This window comes from Pocillopora damicornis, chromosome 6 (genome assembly GCF_964200805.1).
Source record: "Pocillopora damicornis chromosome 6, jaPocDami1.2, whole genome shotgun sequence".
In the NCBI taxonomy this organism is placed as follows: Eukaryota; Metazoa; Cnidaria; class Anthozoa; order Scleractinia; family Pocilloporidae; genus Pocillopora; species Pocillopora damicornis.
Window position 1 is genome coordinate 21,327,991 of NC_142675.1, and position 14,017 is coordinate 21,342,007.

The window sequence follows — 14,017 nt, forward strand, 5'->3', positions numbered from 1 at the left end:
AAGTAGGTTATGAAAAGTCAGTACTGACCAGAACTGAAATCCTTTCTGGTTGACTGAAATGTGCTTTTAGCCTTCTAGCTGCCGAAGGCAACTCTATGCATCGAAGCATTTTAAGACCTTTGTAAACTAGAGACGTCACATGGACGAGTATGTAATGTGTTAAGGGGTCAAACATTTACACGAAATCTGTGACCCTCAAAAAAGATTATGTACTCTTACATAATATGTCCAAAAAGTGTCGCGCATGTACAACACCGTTGGCGCACCTGGCGAATTTTTTCCACTTGCTTCAATCGAAAAAAGACAACTTATTTATTATTTGCATTAAAGAAGGCTTATCAAATACAAATTTTTACTTTCTCATCATCATTATTATAATTATTTCAATCGTGGGCGAGGTCACTTGCCGACGATACGGCAAGGTAACCTTCCTATAGAGCCCCATGAAATTCTCGTCAAATGTTTTAAAACTTTGTCTTCCCATGGTTTGCACGCAAAAAAGAGAGTGTAGTTTATTCATTAGCCAATTCACGGTCTGTTTTCCAACAGCCCGAGAAAAAAGAAAAATTGAAACAACGGGCGTATCGGTCAAATGACGTCCAATTTATTCAACAAGGAGTTTGGAAGTTCATTTTTCCAAGTAAATTTAAGAGGGGGTCAATGTTTTGTGACAACCGGAAAAAGAATTCTCCGAAACGTCATGTCACTGTTGTAGAGTATTAATTACAAACCAAATTTTCCAAAAAGTTTGATTTTGAGCTGCATTTCAACGCGCAAATTTCCGCGTAACGAAGAAATGTGTAAATGTTGATGGCATTGTTCATTAGACGTGTGTCCAGATAATTAAAAAAAATATATGAGACTCTTCCTTAGAGTAAACGAATGATGACGGGAAAAGCAATATTCAGATTTTAAGGAGGCTTCATAGAGTATTTTGAGGTTGGGAGAGGAAGAGAAGTTTGTAAATCACGAGCCGAAGGTGAGTGACTTACATATTTTTTTTAAATTTGTAAGTTAATTTTTTGGTTTACTGGGTGACCGCTAAATACTAAATACTATATCTCAGTTATCTCATAAAGTTGAAGAAACTTAGATAATGTACAACTTATAGCAAAAAAAGTGGTTAAAGAATTATGCAGAAAGCAAAACGGAAAAAGCCCTCCTAAGAATTTAACAGTTTTGAATCACTTGCTTTGAAATGTGAGTTAGGTTGAAGTACTACTTCTTTCCTATCTTCTGACTTGTTTTTCACTCATTTGCAGTATCCAACATGAATACTAAGAATTTAGATTTCTCCAAACAGTTCATATTTGGCTATTTCCTTTATTCATTTCTGATTGTTTTCTTTGACAGATCATTTCAATCGAGAGTATATATCCGTGTTTATAGGTAAGAATACATAAAGAAGGTTTGCTTCATAAAGCTACAACTAATTCTGAGATTAAAGGAAAAAGAAAAAAGCATCAGAAAGTAACAGCTGAAGTTGGCATGGTGACGCAATGGGTGACGTTGTCATCAACATCAGAATGCCGTGAGTTTGTTTCGTTATAAAAGATGACGTCAAAATGTGGTAAGAACATCAGTGACAAACTTGACTGCGCCTTGTTGTTACAATTTTTGTTTCTACAAACATTTTGACGCTATTTGCGAGTTCTTACCGAACAGGCACGTAGCAACACCTATTTGTCAAGTAGCAATCTATAGTCTGCTTAGCAAGTTCTCACTCTGGCGTCTGAGAAAAGAAGGGGGAGGGGATGGATAGATGGAAAGAACATTTTTTCAGTACCCCTCCTCCCCTCCCCCTTTTATAGTGAGCTTTCTCAGGTCATACATGGATTGAAAGAGTTTACTGCACCAAAATGTATCCCATAGCTTTTATGTATCTGCCACCATTATCTGGGCCAACTGCTGCTACGTTTCCACACGTAGTGGAGTTATCAGGATATCCTCCGGTGCCAAACCCAATTCTGGAGTCACAACTGTGGCAAAGGTTTACCTGGTTAGCAATATAACCAATTCTTGCTTTAGAACCATCCCTCACGGTACCCACAGCATTGAAGCCCTCCTTGTTACAGCCCAGTTGCAAAGAGCCCTCCGCACCAATTAACTTCTTCCACTCGTTACGACCCAGTGAAGTAGCGCGGTATGTCCCATTAGCAATCAGTGAGTGCAGAGAGTTGGCTTGCTTGTTAAAGACAATAAACCTGAGCTGTCCACTTATCTTCATACCGAGACAGATCTTGGAGAAAGATGTGTTCCAATAGGTCGGTAACTTGGTCTCTTGTGAGTCAAACCCAGTCCTCCCGCCTGGGATGTTGTATTGGTTTTTATCACTCCAGTAGTGAGAGTCATAGTGAAACGTTGCCTATAGAGAATTAAGAGGATTTAATTTATCCTTAAACATACACAACACGATGCATCATCAAAGGCAGGACCTTCATGAAATCAATAATACTGTTAACGTAAATACCCTACTTGTAGGCGGGTTAATTAGCAATTCGTCGCGCTTTTAGATATTAGGGTATCGTCGTACTTATGCCAGACGAATTTCCGTAAGCGGGGCCGCGAGAGAAATATGGACGAGTTGCTAAGAGATTCTCTCGTAGTTTCGATGCTTCTGAAAATGTCTTTCTCGCGCTTCATCACCCGCAAGAAAACGCCGCCAAGAATATTCCTCCAAATGAGGCTTACCTGGCTGCCGTTAATCTTCATTACAGGCGTCCATCCTCCACCTCCGCATCCAAAATTCCCCATCTGACAGAGAACTGTGATTGGTTTAGAGTCAAGGTATAATGGAACCAGTTGACTAGCGTTTGACCTGTTTGACGCGAAAAGAAATCCATTCGTGATCATATTTGTTTGCGGCAAAAAATTTCCTCTCGACTTCGAAACTATTCGATAATTTTGTATCTTTTTTATGCTCTATAGGGTAATAATTTGGTATCACTTACTTGAGAAGGTTGTAAGCTTCTTTGCAGGACCCAATAACTAAATATAAAGAGAAAAAAACAAAAGTCAGGTGTTTAAGATATTTAGGCTTTATCACAGTCCAGCAGGGGACACAAAAGTAGAGTCGTTGTACATTCTTGTATCAAGCTATGAACAAAATCTTTGAGCAATAAGAGATAATAAACATCACTTTGGTACCGGTTATAATTTACTACCGATGGAGGGGGGGTCAGATGATTTTGGTTGAGTTACGATAAAATTAACCAGATCGCTCCCCCCCCCCCTCAGTTAAGGCTCCGTAAAATTCTTACGATCCCCACTCGTTAGCTGTTTTAAAATTGACAGCCAATTTCTAGAGTCCCCCCCCTTTAAACTCTTTCGGCGACAACTGCTTCCCCCTCCTTTCCCCCTGAAAATCATGTGATCCTCTAAAATTCTCAACTTCCCCCCCCCCCCCCCCACTCCTTCGTGGTAAATGATGAATGATAATTGATCCCTTAGGAGAGGTAAAAATTAAAAATAAATATTTAGTTCCCCACCTCAGACCTTTTGATTTCGCACTCAGATGATTAATTAACTTGAGCACCAAGAGATTCAACATCTTTATGCATTGCATTAAATGTTTTTTAGTTATCTATTTTCGCTAGCTATTTTTATAAAGTCTTCGAGCTGCAAGGTAAAGCAGAAAAATTTATCGCAGTCACTTGAGAATTTTAGTATTTAACACCATACTAAACTATTCACCTTTTTCACAATATTCTCCTTTGAAGCCTTCTGTACAGCGGCATCTAAATGAGCCATCTCTATAGTTTGTGACACATGTAGCTTCGTGTTGACAAGGTGACAAAGAGCAAGGTGACTGTAGACAAATAAAGTAGGAAAATAGTTCATTTTGAAAGGCAGCTGTAAATCTGTAAATGTTTGGTAAATAGGGAGTACATTAATCCGCCTATCGCGGCGCGCTATTTCGTCGATCCGGTACGGATTTGTTTCAATATAAATTTTTATGGTATAGACATACCTCATCTGATAGCATCGGTGTTTTTTGTATTTTTATCAGTTAAGATTTTGGATTAGTTTTCTGCCTTTGCCGGTATTTGAGAAAGTGGCTTTATGCGATTAAAATATATTGCTAAGCCGTTGGGATCTATAAGTCAGGAAAGCTTTTCTAACTGTTTCGAACGTTTGCAGAAAATGAAGAAGTCTGTCGATAAAACATTTTAAAACACAAATTGACTACAGGCTGACCAAATACTGACGATTTAAACAACGATTCCATTCTTCAAATAAACAGAATCTGGTATCTTGACTAAAGGCTGACCAAATACTGACGATTTAAACAACGATTCCATTCTTTAAACAAACAGAATCTGGTATCTTGACTCAAATTTTCAACTGAGTCACATGTATTTTCTTAGTCTGCCGACGTGCCTGGGAAACAGAAGGTGGTAAGTAAGTAAGATATATAGTGCGCGGCACGAGAAAGTGTTTGCATGCTTTACAACATGCCATGGAAATACGGTTGTCACCACAATGAATACGACAACAGACCCACACCATTTGCAGTGGCTTTAACCTGACTGCCTTCTCTTTACGATCTTGACAAGGCTGTCAAACTTTTAACACGTTTATTTGTCAAAATTAAGAAATGTTTCCTACCTCAATGGCGAAATGATGCGAACTTTTATTCCCTTTATACTCTGTGGAGTTTCTGAACTTATCAGATGACAACAATTCGCACCAAAGTTTTCCATGGGCTCCTTTGAAGGCGGCCAGGTTCACAGAAAAACAGAACGGATTGCTGAGACATTCTAACGTGCAGTCAAACACATCAGACACTGCCGCTGTTCCAACAAGCGGGACATTCAAGTATTGAAACTCGTGTTTAATGAATGTACGTCTCAGCAAGGTTCTTGTGGAGGAGGCGCGGTTGCCCTCGCGATACACAGGGTTTGATTCTGTAACAGGAAAGAAGAACAGTTCAGTAATAAAAGGACATGATGGCACCACTCACAGGAAGGAGTGGCGAGGAAGGGACTGGCTGGTTAGAAGAGAGGATAAAGTTAGCTATAGAATACTACCCCTGTTATGAGTAATTGTTGTTAATATAATCTTCCAGAAATTTCCAGACGGCTGAGTCATGCTGACTTGCATACCGTAGAGCTTTCCGGAAAACTTTATCAAGTCACGTATTTATTAGGTAATACTTCTAAAATATATAGTTTTTAAGTAAGCTTTTAGAATTTTCCAGAACACTTTGTGAATATATGTAAAGACTCACTTATGTAATAGTAGTAGCGGTAAGTGTTATCGTCGGAGCGACGACTGTTTTTGATAGCTATACCGAGAGAGAGTTACTGTGGAAGATTGCCCGTTCAAGGGGACTTTGGAGACAGCACTGAGATTGCATCAGGGGTGAGCTGGGATATAAACCGTGGTAGTATTGTAAGTATTGTATCACTTTTAGGAGTCACTCCTCGCTAAGAACATTACTCGCCGTTTAATATAGTAGTTGAGTTTGTGCAATTGAAGCGTTTTTCTGTCAGTAAGATTATACCGTAACATGCACCCCTTCCCCATATCATTCAAAAGAATTGATGTTTATCATAGCTATGGGACCCCCCCCCCCTCCCCCCTCCACTTCTCTCCCGGCTCTTTCAATAATTCCGGGGTGACCCCTGCCTCTTTGTGACTAAAACGAAATTTGTATTCCTGCTGTATTAGAATGTTGTGGAGTACAGCGAATAGGTCACTGAGAATGGTGGAAAGCAATAGATATAAACAAAATTCAGGGATATTTTGAAGTATCGATAGCTAATTTTAAGCTGATCCATGCGTTTTTCTCTCGCTTTGTTTTCGGGACAGCGCTCAGTTCTATGCCAGAATTGTTGTCATGGTTATCAGCTGATTAACCATTTACAAGTTGTGTTGGACACTGTTTCGCTGTCCCTTTTTCCACAACACAATCATTGACAGTCTCTTTGCTTATTCTTAAACCCACACAAATGAAAATGTTGGCTTACTTGATTCAAAATTACAGTCAAACCTGATGCGGCTCCGTAAGTCCCGAATTTGTTTCCCCGTGATTTTCACCTCAGTTAAGCGGTCACCTTTATGAAGCGGTCGCAATCACCTTTGAGTGAGTCTGAACGGCCTCTTTGTATTATCTTCCACCTGTATTGAGCGGTCACTTAAAGCGGAACTACTTGAATAAAACGAAGAATTATCCTTCAAGAAAAATTTGATCCCTATTTTCCTTTCGAAATCAACGTCAGTAGTACTTTTGAGCGAGGTTTTGTACAAGAAGTTGTCAATTATGGCATAAAGTGGCGCTTTTTTATCGTTGCCTAAATTAACCTTAGTCTTTAGAACCTTTTTAAGCGGTCAGCCCTGCATTCCCCGTGGGTGACCACTTAATACAAGTTTAACTGTAGTTCGTCTTTAAAACATGCGAGTTATTTTAAGTGTATGTTTTACACGATATTTAGCCCTCTATTTACGGAGAGATATGTGACGTTTGATTAGAGGCCTAAAAATGCTATTAGATCATACGAAACCAAGGTAAACAGTCGTTAATAAAGAATTCTAACTTGTCCATGAATTTTTTTCTAGTTGGATGCAAATTTTGTCAGTTCCCTCGTGTTTATTTGGCAGCCATCGATTCCAAATACCTGAAAAGTTGGACTGTTACTAGGGTACCTGTTTTAATTTCAGAATTCATAAATTTTTCCAATTGGAAGCAAAACAGATATTATTTTGTCAATAGCTTGTAGCTGTCTTAACATCTTGGGCCCCTTGACTTTCACCAAATTTAATTAACAATTTTCCTCCACTGCTACCCCAAACTTTGTTTGTGCTCAGCCCCAGAGGCCGTCGGTCAAGCTGGGGAAAAATAGGCGATATTTCGCAAGATAAAGAAGGATAACATGTGAAAAATTCAGCTCGGTGAAAAAAAAAACCGTTTTGTGGAACACTTAAAACGATCATATCGCAGATAGATTTTTCGCAGCCATTTCAACCAGCCATTTCGATTTTAATTTATTCAATATTTGTTCAGGAAGATCATAAACATAAATTCGTATTGTTTTACCTTCTCAGTTATCAATATCTGCCGTGTCGTTTATTATAGATATACGCGCATTGAAAGTGACGTAAATACATTTATTCACTGAGGTGACATTTCAAACAAAATTTTGCATATAAAGTCACAAACCTTTAAATTATAAACATTTCTGGCTCTTCGGTGCTGTAATGTTATCATTCGTTTCTGTTTCTCAGTAATAATTATCTAACTATAACATATTGCTTTCGAACTTTCCTTCGGAAAAAGGAAGAACATCAATCAATGATCTGATAGGCATAGGAAGCGAATGTTTCTGCGAACCCAAATTTTAGAACTCTTTGATAAACTATTTTGAGTAAAAGCTTAGCAAGATCGAAAGCCTGTAGTTAACCTCCGAAATTTTATCCAGGTTTAAAGGAATGTAGATGCTTTTTTGGCTACATTTAGAATTTAACTTGAAGTTGAAGAAGGGCTTTTTCAATCAATGACTTAGCTTAGTCTTGAAAAACATCTTTAATGTAGAGTGATGGAGTGTTGCTTGCATTTAATCAAGTTGAAGTGTTGAACACTACAGGGCTACAGATCGACTTCAACTGTGCAACTTTCATGAATTAAATTTTACAACAGCAGATATATATGAAAGGAAGTTAATTATAAACATTGAGATTATGCCATTCAATAGTGTCCTAAGATATCAGGTTTAAAGAAAATTGTCGAAACTAGTTTCTAAAGGGCATTTAACCCCCATCACCACTGGTCAAGAGAAAATATAACAAAAAACGAAGACTGATGGAAGTCAGGGAACATTGGACTTAAATCCAGATTCTGGGTTGAATTAATATAAATAAATGAATACTACCAACATCAATGTTTTAACACTAAAAACAATAAACGATACGATGCAAACGTATCTTACAAACCTTGTGAAAAGGCGGGATCTGGAATTAGAGCAGAGAGTTCAAATAGAAGGGGATAAAGAAGACCAAAAAACATGTTGAGAGGAGATCTCGTCGCTGATGTGAGATATTTAGCCTGGCCTCTGATGCAACTGACTTATGAACAACTGGAATGTTGACTACAACCAATAGAATTTGAGTAATTCCAGCTGCTCCTAATTTGCTGACGTACAAACCAGCACTTTCATTTGTTTTTGCAACAAAACATGTCACAGTGCCATGGTTGAGTTTTATAAGAGCGGAGGGGAAAGTGAGTCAAAAACGGGGTTTGAACTTGTTTTAGTTATAAAATAATCCCATGACCCGATTTCCGCTTTACTCTTCCCTTAATTCCAAAAAGGGAACATTTTCTAAATAGTATCTGATGAACTGATTGCACAATGAGCATTTACTTACATCTAAGCTTGCCAGTAACACTCAGTCGTTTGGGTTTTGTTTCTAAGGGTAACCTGAATCGTATAGATAACATTCTCTGTTTTAAAATTGGGATAAATTCACAATATCCAGTTTCTAAAAGCAGGCCTCACGTGAAATGGAACTAAATGCTCAGCCAAAGCTGAGTGCTTTGAAATGATGTTGTAGAATCACCGGAATCACAAGGCCTGAAAAATTTTCATGTTATCAGTATTGCAATCGCGGAAAACGTTGTATTAAACGAACCTCTGGGATCTGAAAACCAACTCTGCGCTCCGTCTGTCAAACATTTCTCCGCTGTGATGTTTTAGCGTTAAAACAATTAATATCGTTTATTTCCTATCTTCCTTTATCTTCGTCGCTTATTCTCCTGGAAAATTAATAATACTGAGATTTAGATCTTTTTGGTCGTCACTAGGAGTGCGAAGAAAGAGTTACTAATAATAATAAAGGAAGTGTAAGTTGATAAGTTCAGTTTCCCGTTGACAAATTTGCGACCGCAGTGTTAGTGGGAAAATAATTTCGAATATAACAATGCCAGTTTTGGAGGAAGGGAAGTTGCTATTCAAGGAAAGACTTGCCAACGAAAAATCAATTGATAGTACAGATGATGGAAAATCAGAAGGTTTTCGTGAAATTCTGCGCTATGACAAAAGAAACAGAAATGCCAAACGTGCGTTATGGACAAGTATTAAGTGTTTAAAACCTAGACATATCATTAAAGATTTATACCAAAAAAACCTCTTAGAGAGAGTTTTTTGGTATATATTTTTAATAGGTTGTGAAAATGGGTTCCTATTTACGCGTTAACTCAACAATTTACAGAGCGAACTTCGAAGTAAACGTACCGTGTCCGTGAATATACAATGTCGTTACCACCTTAAACTTTTTAATCATCTATTGCATTTCCACAACACAAAATTTAGGATATCTAATAAACGCGAGTGCGTTTTGTGATTCATGAGCACGATTGATGTCTTTGACAAGAGTGTCTTGAGGACCTGGATGAGTATCGATTTCAATTTAATCAATTTCTGTTGTGTCAATTACTTCGTATATATCCATCTTGAATAACGTCAATCGAATCCGTAGGGGCATCTTCAAAATTTATGAATAAACTCCAGCTTCTCCCGTATCCCAAATATGTTCAATATTTATGTTCGGTAATTTCATTTAATCTTCTTCTTTTCGTCAGGATTGATTCTCTAGTGCTTTTTGAATTCTTTAATACTATCCTTGGTAAAAATCTTTTGGGAAGTTTCTGTTGCAACTGGTTCTAATGAAAGCATTGCAAAATTGAAAGCATGTAGCAAAAAAGGAAAAAGCCTCAAATTCCGCCTTGGTGTTATTAAATAAAGCTGGCCGCTACTTTGATTGTATTTGACATTGATATATTTATTTTCAATTGATTGGGGATCGTGTGGTATTTACAGAAAGAAGATTCTCGACCTCATTGGAGCTTTTGTGGTATGGTTCAAGAATTGAATTTCCCGACAAGAGGTTTATTTAACAAACAGAGAAGCCTTGACTGTGCTCTGTTCTGTTGTAAAACACGCAGGAAGTGGCTAGAGCACGAAAGAAGTGTAGGGAGAAACACGAGACGTGTTGAGTACTGTAGCCGCTTCTTAAGTGCTTTACAACAGAACAGAGCATTGTCAAGGCTTCTCTATTTGTTTTATAATAAAGAATCCGTTAAATTCTCCAAGCAAACTCCCAAACATTACTTTCAATTTTCAAAACAAACTTTATTTCCAAGGCGAACAACTGTGTCTCAGCATGCTCAGTCAAAATCCCTGTTAGAATGGTTCAAATAATCTGATTGGCTGTACTAGACTAAAGCTGTCAAAAATGTCAAACCATCAAAGTTCACATTCTGTAATAGTTTAAAAACTTGAATAGCTCGGCAGGTCGAATTTAACACTTCTGCCTGAAGTTTTTAGTCACTAATACAAAATTTATGTAAGTGAAATGTTCAGTAAAACTCAGCAGAATTGTGGCTCATAAAAACATGCTAGTTTTTTCACATGACAAGTAGAAAACAAATAGTTCAAGGCGAGTGTTTCATGTATGAACGACATACGAATTTACCGGAACATAAAGATCGCTGGGGATGACAGCGCCGTGACACTCGCCTGCAGTGACTGATGTGGTCTTCTACTCAACGTATCGGAAAGGAAATCAGAGCAAGCTCTTATTTTTTCACTCGAAGGGCGGCCGATGTACTTCCTGAGGCTTGCTTCACCGCGATGACCGAAGATCGCCATGAATATAAAAATATATAAATAAATAAATGACAATTTATATAGCGCCCTATCCAAAAGCTCTAAGGCGCTTCACAATCAAAGTAAAAATAAAAATAATAATCAAACGTAATCATTCATAAAAATAACGCTTAAAAAGATAAGTTTTAAGATTACGCTTAAAAGCGTTAAGATCTACTCTACATTTTATGGTTTCAGGAATGTCATTCCACAGAAGTTAGGTACAGAGACAGAAAAGGCGCGATCGCCATAAGATCTCAACTTGGAGCGAGGAATCACTAACAAGTTCCTACTCGATGATCGTCAAGACATAGTAGGCTTATAAGTTTCTAACAAGTCACTGATATAACTAGGGCATAAATTATTTAAAGCTTTAAAAGTAAAAATACGATTTTAAAAATAATCCTCTGCTCTACGGGGAGCCAGTGCAGTTCCCTCAGTAAAGGAGTAACGTGATCATGCTTGCGACCACATAAGTTCAGCCGTGCCGCACAGTTCTGGGCTAATTTCAGTCTATGAACTAAATGTTTCGGAAGACCATATAACAGAGAGTTACAGTTGTCTAACCTGCATGTGACGAAGGCGTGCACTAACGCCTTAGTACTACTAACTGACAAAAACTTTCTTATCCGAGAAATATTCCGGATGTGAAAAAATGCAGATTTACAAATAGCAGAAACTTGACGTTCCATATCTAACTTATTGTCAAAGATTACACCTATGTTCCTGGCAGAGTGCGAAGGCTGTATAACAGATCCATCAATTGCTGTAAAAGAAGGAAGCTGAGAAGCAGATAAATTGCCCGATCCGATGACCAAAAGCTCAGTCTTACCACCGTTTAATTTAAGCTTGTTCAATGACATCCAAGTTCCAATATCTTGTAGGCAGGCTTCGATTCTTGTAGTAGTAACTGATGAAACCGAGTCAAGCGAAAAATAAATCTGACAGTCATCTGCATAGAAATGAAAGTTCATATTATGTCTTCTTATAATGTCGCCGAGAGGAGACGTATACAATAAGTGACGGGACTTGGTCAATTCAATTATTTTATTGATGCAGTACTGAGCCGGTTTTTAAATAAAAAGCGGAACCGGAAACGCTTTTACATCTCATTTTGTATGCAAAACAGAAAGACTTTGACGTCATGTGTCAAAAACTCAGTCAAGTGTATTAAAAGGAAGACAACTTTCATTCAAGAAATTCGAGAAGTCCTCAATAACTCAGAAAAATAGTGAAGCGTTAAAGTTCAATTCTGGCTTTCTCTGGAGAAGAAATTGAAGGTGTAGCCTGTGTAATTCTGCGATGGAACAGGAGTAGCACAACTGAAGGTTTCTATGTGGTACTGAGACCGCAATGCAAAACGTAGTGGAAATCCTGAAAATTCTGCTGGCTGAAAATCAGGATTGGAGCCCTTGGCCTGATGCATTTGGCCTTGTTGTTGGACTTGATAAATAGGAACCAGAGGTGTTCGTTTATGTTGGACTGCAATCTCTTGATTTGAGGCATCATTTGCAGTATTTTGGCGGGAGACTTCGTTTGACACTTGATTTTCGTTTGACACTTCTTTATATCCACTGATAATGTGAGAAAGTTCTTTCTTGTGATTCTCGTCTATTTCATCGTAGTCGTCTAACGAAGATTCACGTGTATAGCCTGTTATTTCACAAATGACATTGTGCGGTTGACCAGACTTCTTCAGTTTTGATACCAATGTTTTCCTCATGCTGTAGTTCGTCACCTTCTTATTCTTCTTGAGACAGGAGGTCATGGATTTTATTAAATTGCCGATGGTGTTTTGTTCCATTCGAACTTTGGTGTACCAAACATCTGCTGATTTAGGACGATTTATTATGCTTAGATAGAGTGGCCATGTGTTCTTCATTCCTTCGGGTCGCTTGGACAACCAAAGCTTGAGTATCCGCACTGGATCGCTTTTTCCGCCATCGGTGCTGAACATCGCTTGTGGTTTTGTTCTTCGCCTAATGGTGAGACCACCGCTCTGTGTTTTAGTGGGACCTTCCCGGAACTCAACAACTTCAGTTCCATCTTCTCGCTGTCTTATAATTACGTCTTCCACGTATGCATCGTCGTGTTCTTGGCGACCACGAAATCCCAGTTGTTCCGTCAAATTTTTGAAGCTGACATTGGTCAAGACCTTTCCATTGAAATCACCCAACTGACCTTTTCCCACAGGGCTGACCCTTCTTCAGGTGTGACTGGCTGGGCATTGTTGGATCTCTTTCCCTTTCCTTGTTAACGCAGGGAAATTGTTTTTGTATTGAGGATTTCTTATGGATTTCTTGTGAGGAGTGAAACTCCCTCGATCGCACGATGCTCAATGGATAGTTCTTCTCCTTTAGATACCTTTCAATGGCACTGTGCATGATTTTAAGGGATTCTGGCTCGTAATCATCTCCGTCCTTTTTTTTTTCACTTCGGCGTAAAACTTACTCAAGACCTTGTCAAGTTCTTCAGGCGCCACTGTTTCGATGGAGACATATTCAAGATGGCGACATTGACACCAGCTTCTGAAAACATTTATCCATTGTTTTGTGGAGGGGACGTATTTTTATTCGAAGCGACAGACTTAAGCCCATGTATTTCATCGCTTGAAATGACAGGAAATCTTGAAATATCCAACTTTTGTGGTGGCTTTTGATTTTCTTCGTTTGTTGCTGACTTGGTGGACTCGGGCTCGCGCGGATTTTGAGCTTGAGAAGGTAGAAAATCGTCAAAATATTCACCAAAATGTACACGAAAAGTGGGAAAGTCCCTGGAATGTTGGTCTTCAGCCTGAAGGATCTCATCGTCATCATTAAAAAACTGGAAGAAATTAAATTCATCCATTTTTTTTTGGGGGGGGGATAGGAGTTTGGAAACAAAAGTTGCAAAATTTGCCACATGATACTCTTTGTCTTTCATTTTACTGCAATTTGATCGGTTACTTTAAACAAGCCTTGAAATCTGATTGGTTGTTTTGTTTTAAGTGTAGCTTTCACGTGAATAAATCGTACCAATTAGAGCCAATCAGATTACAGGGACCACCAGTGATTTCAAAATGGATGCAATAAATATAATTACCGTACAATTTTACCAAAAAGAAAACCCTTACTGATAAGTCGTCATTGTTACATAGCGACTACTCAGAGGTACAATTGAAAACCCTTAGATGTAAGTTACCAATCTTAGACCACTGGATGCAACGAAAGTATTCACGATCGACATCAACATCTGTGCGCAGACCCCTCGATGTAAGATTTTACCATCGGCATAAATATTAGGACATGGGTTTAACATGGATGTGACATTGTAAGGTCAATATCAATATCTGAGCACAGGGTAAGCAATAGATGTAAAATTTACGATCAACACAG

At 38.4% G+C, this 14,017-nt stretch overlaps 2 protein-coding genes and 1 long non-coding RNA gene across 3 annotated transcripts in view; all 3 read right to left on the reverse strand.

The window, feature by feature from the left end:
- Positions 1-14,017, reverse strand: part of LOC149044396 (uncharacterized) — a 91,909-nt gene that overhangs the window by 32,818 nt on the left and 45,074 nt on the right. The gene's annotated exons all lie outside the window — the stretch shown is intronic.
- LOC149044400 (putative skeletal organic matrix protein 5) lies at positions 1,049-3,060 on the reverse strand. The gene is made up of 2 exons (XM_089210739.1): positions 2,692-3,060; positions 1,049-2,365 (listed from the first exon to the last, which is right to left on the reverse strand). The coding sequence occupies exons 1-2, from the start codon at positions 2,851-2,853 to the stop codon at positions 1,847-1,849; spliced, it is 681 nt and encodes a 226-aa protein (XP_089066865.1). The 5' UTR covers positions 2,854-3,060; the 3' UTR covers positions 1,049-1,846.
- On the reverse strand, positions 11,890-13,277 carry LOC149044401 (uncharacterized). The gene has a single exon (XM_089210742.1). It carries the CDS (start codon positions 12,598-12,600, stop codon positions 11,890-11,892), a length of 711 nt encoding a protein of 236 aa, XP_089066868.1. The 5' UTR covers positions 12,601-13,277.

What these genes read in the sequence shown, in the direction of transcription:
- LOC149044400 (XM_089210739.1), bottom strand. Translation starts at nt 2,853, where the DNA reads ATGATCACGAATGGATTTCTTTTCGCGTCAAACAGGTCAAACGCTAGT. An exon ending in TGAAGATTAACGGCAGCCAG is followed by an intron (nt 2,366 to 2,691) that starts GTAAGCCTCATT and finishes AATTCTCTATAG; the next exon opens with GCAACGTTTCACTATGACTC.
- LOC149044401 (XM_089210742.1), bottom strand. Translation starts at nt 12,600, where the DNA reads ATGTTCAGCACCGATGGCGGAAAAAGCGATCCAGTGCGGATACTCAAG.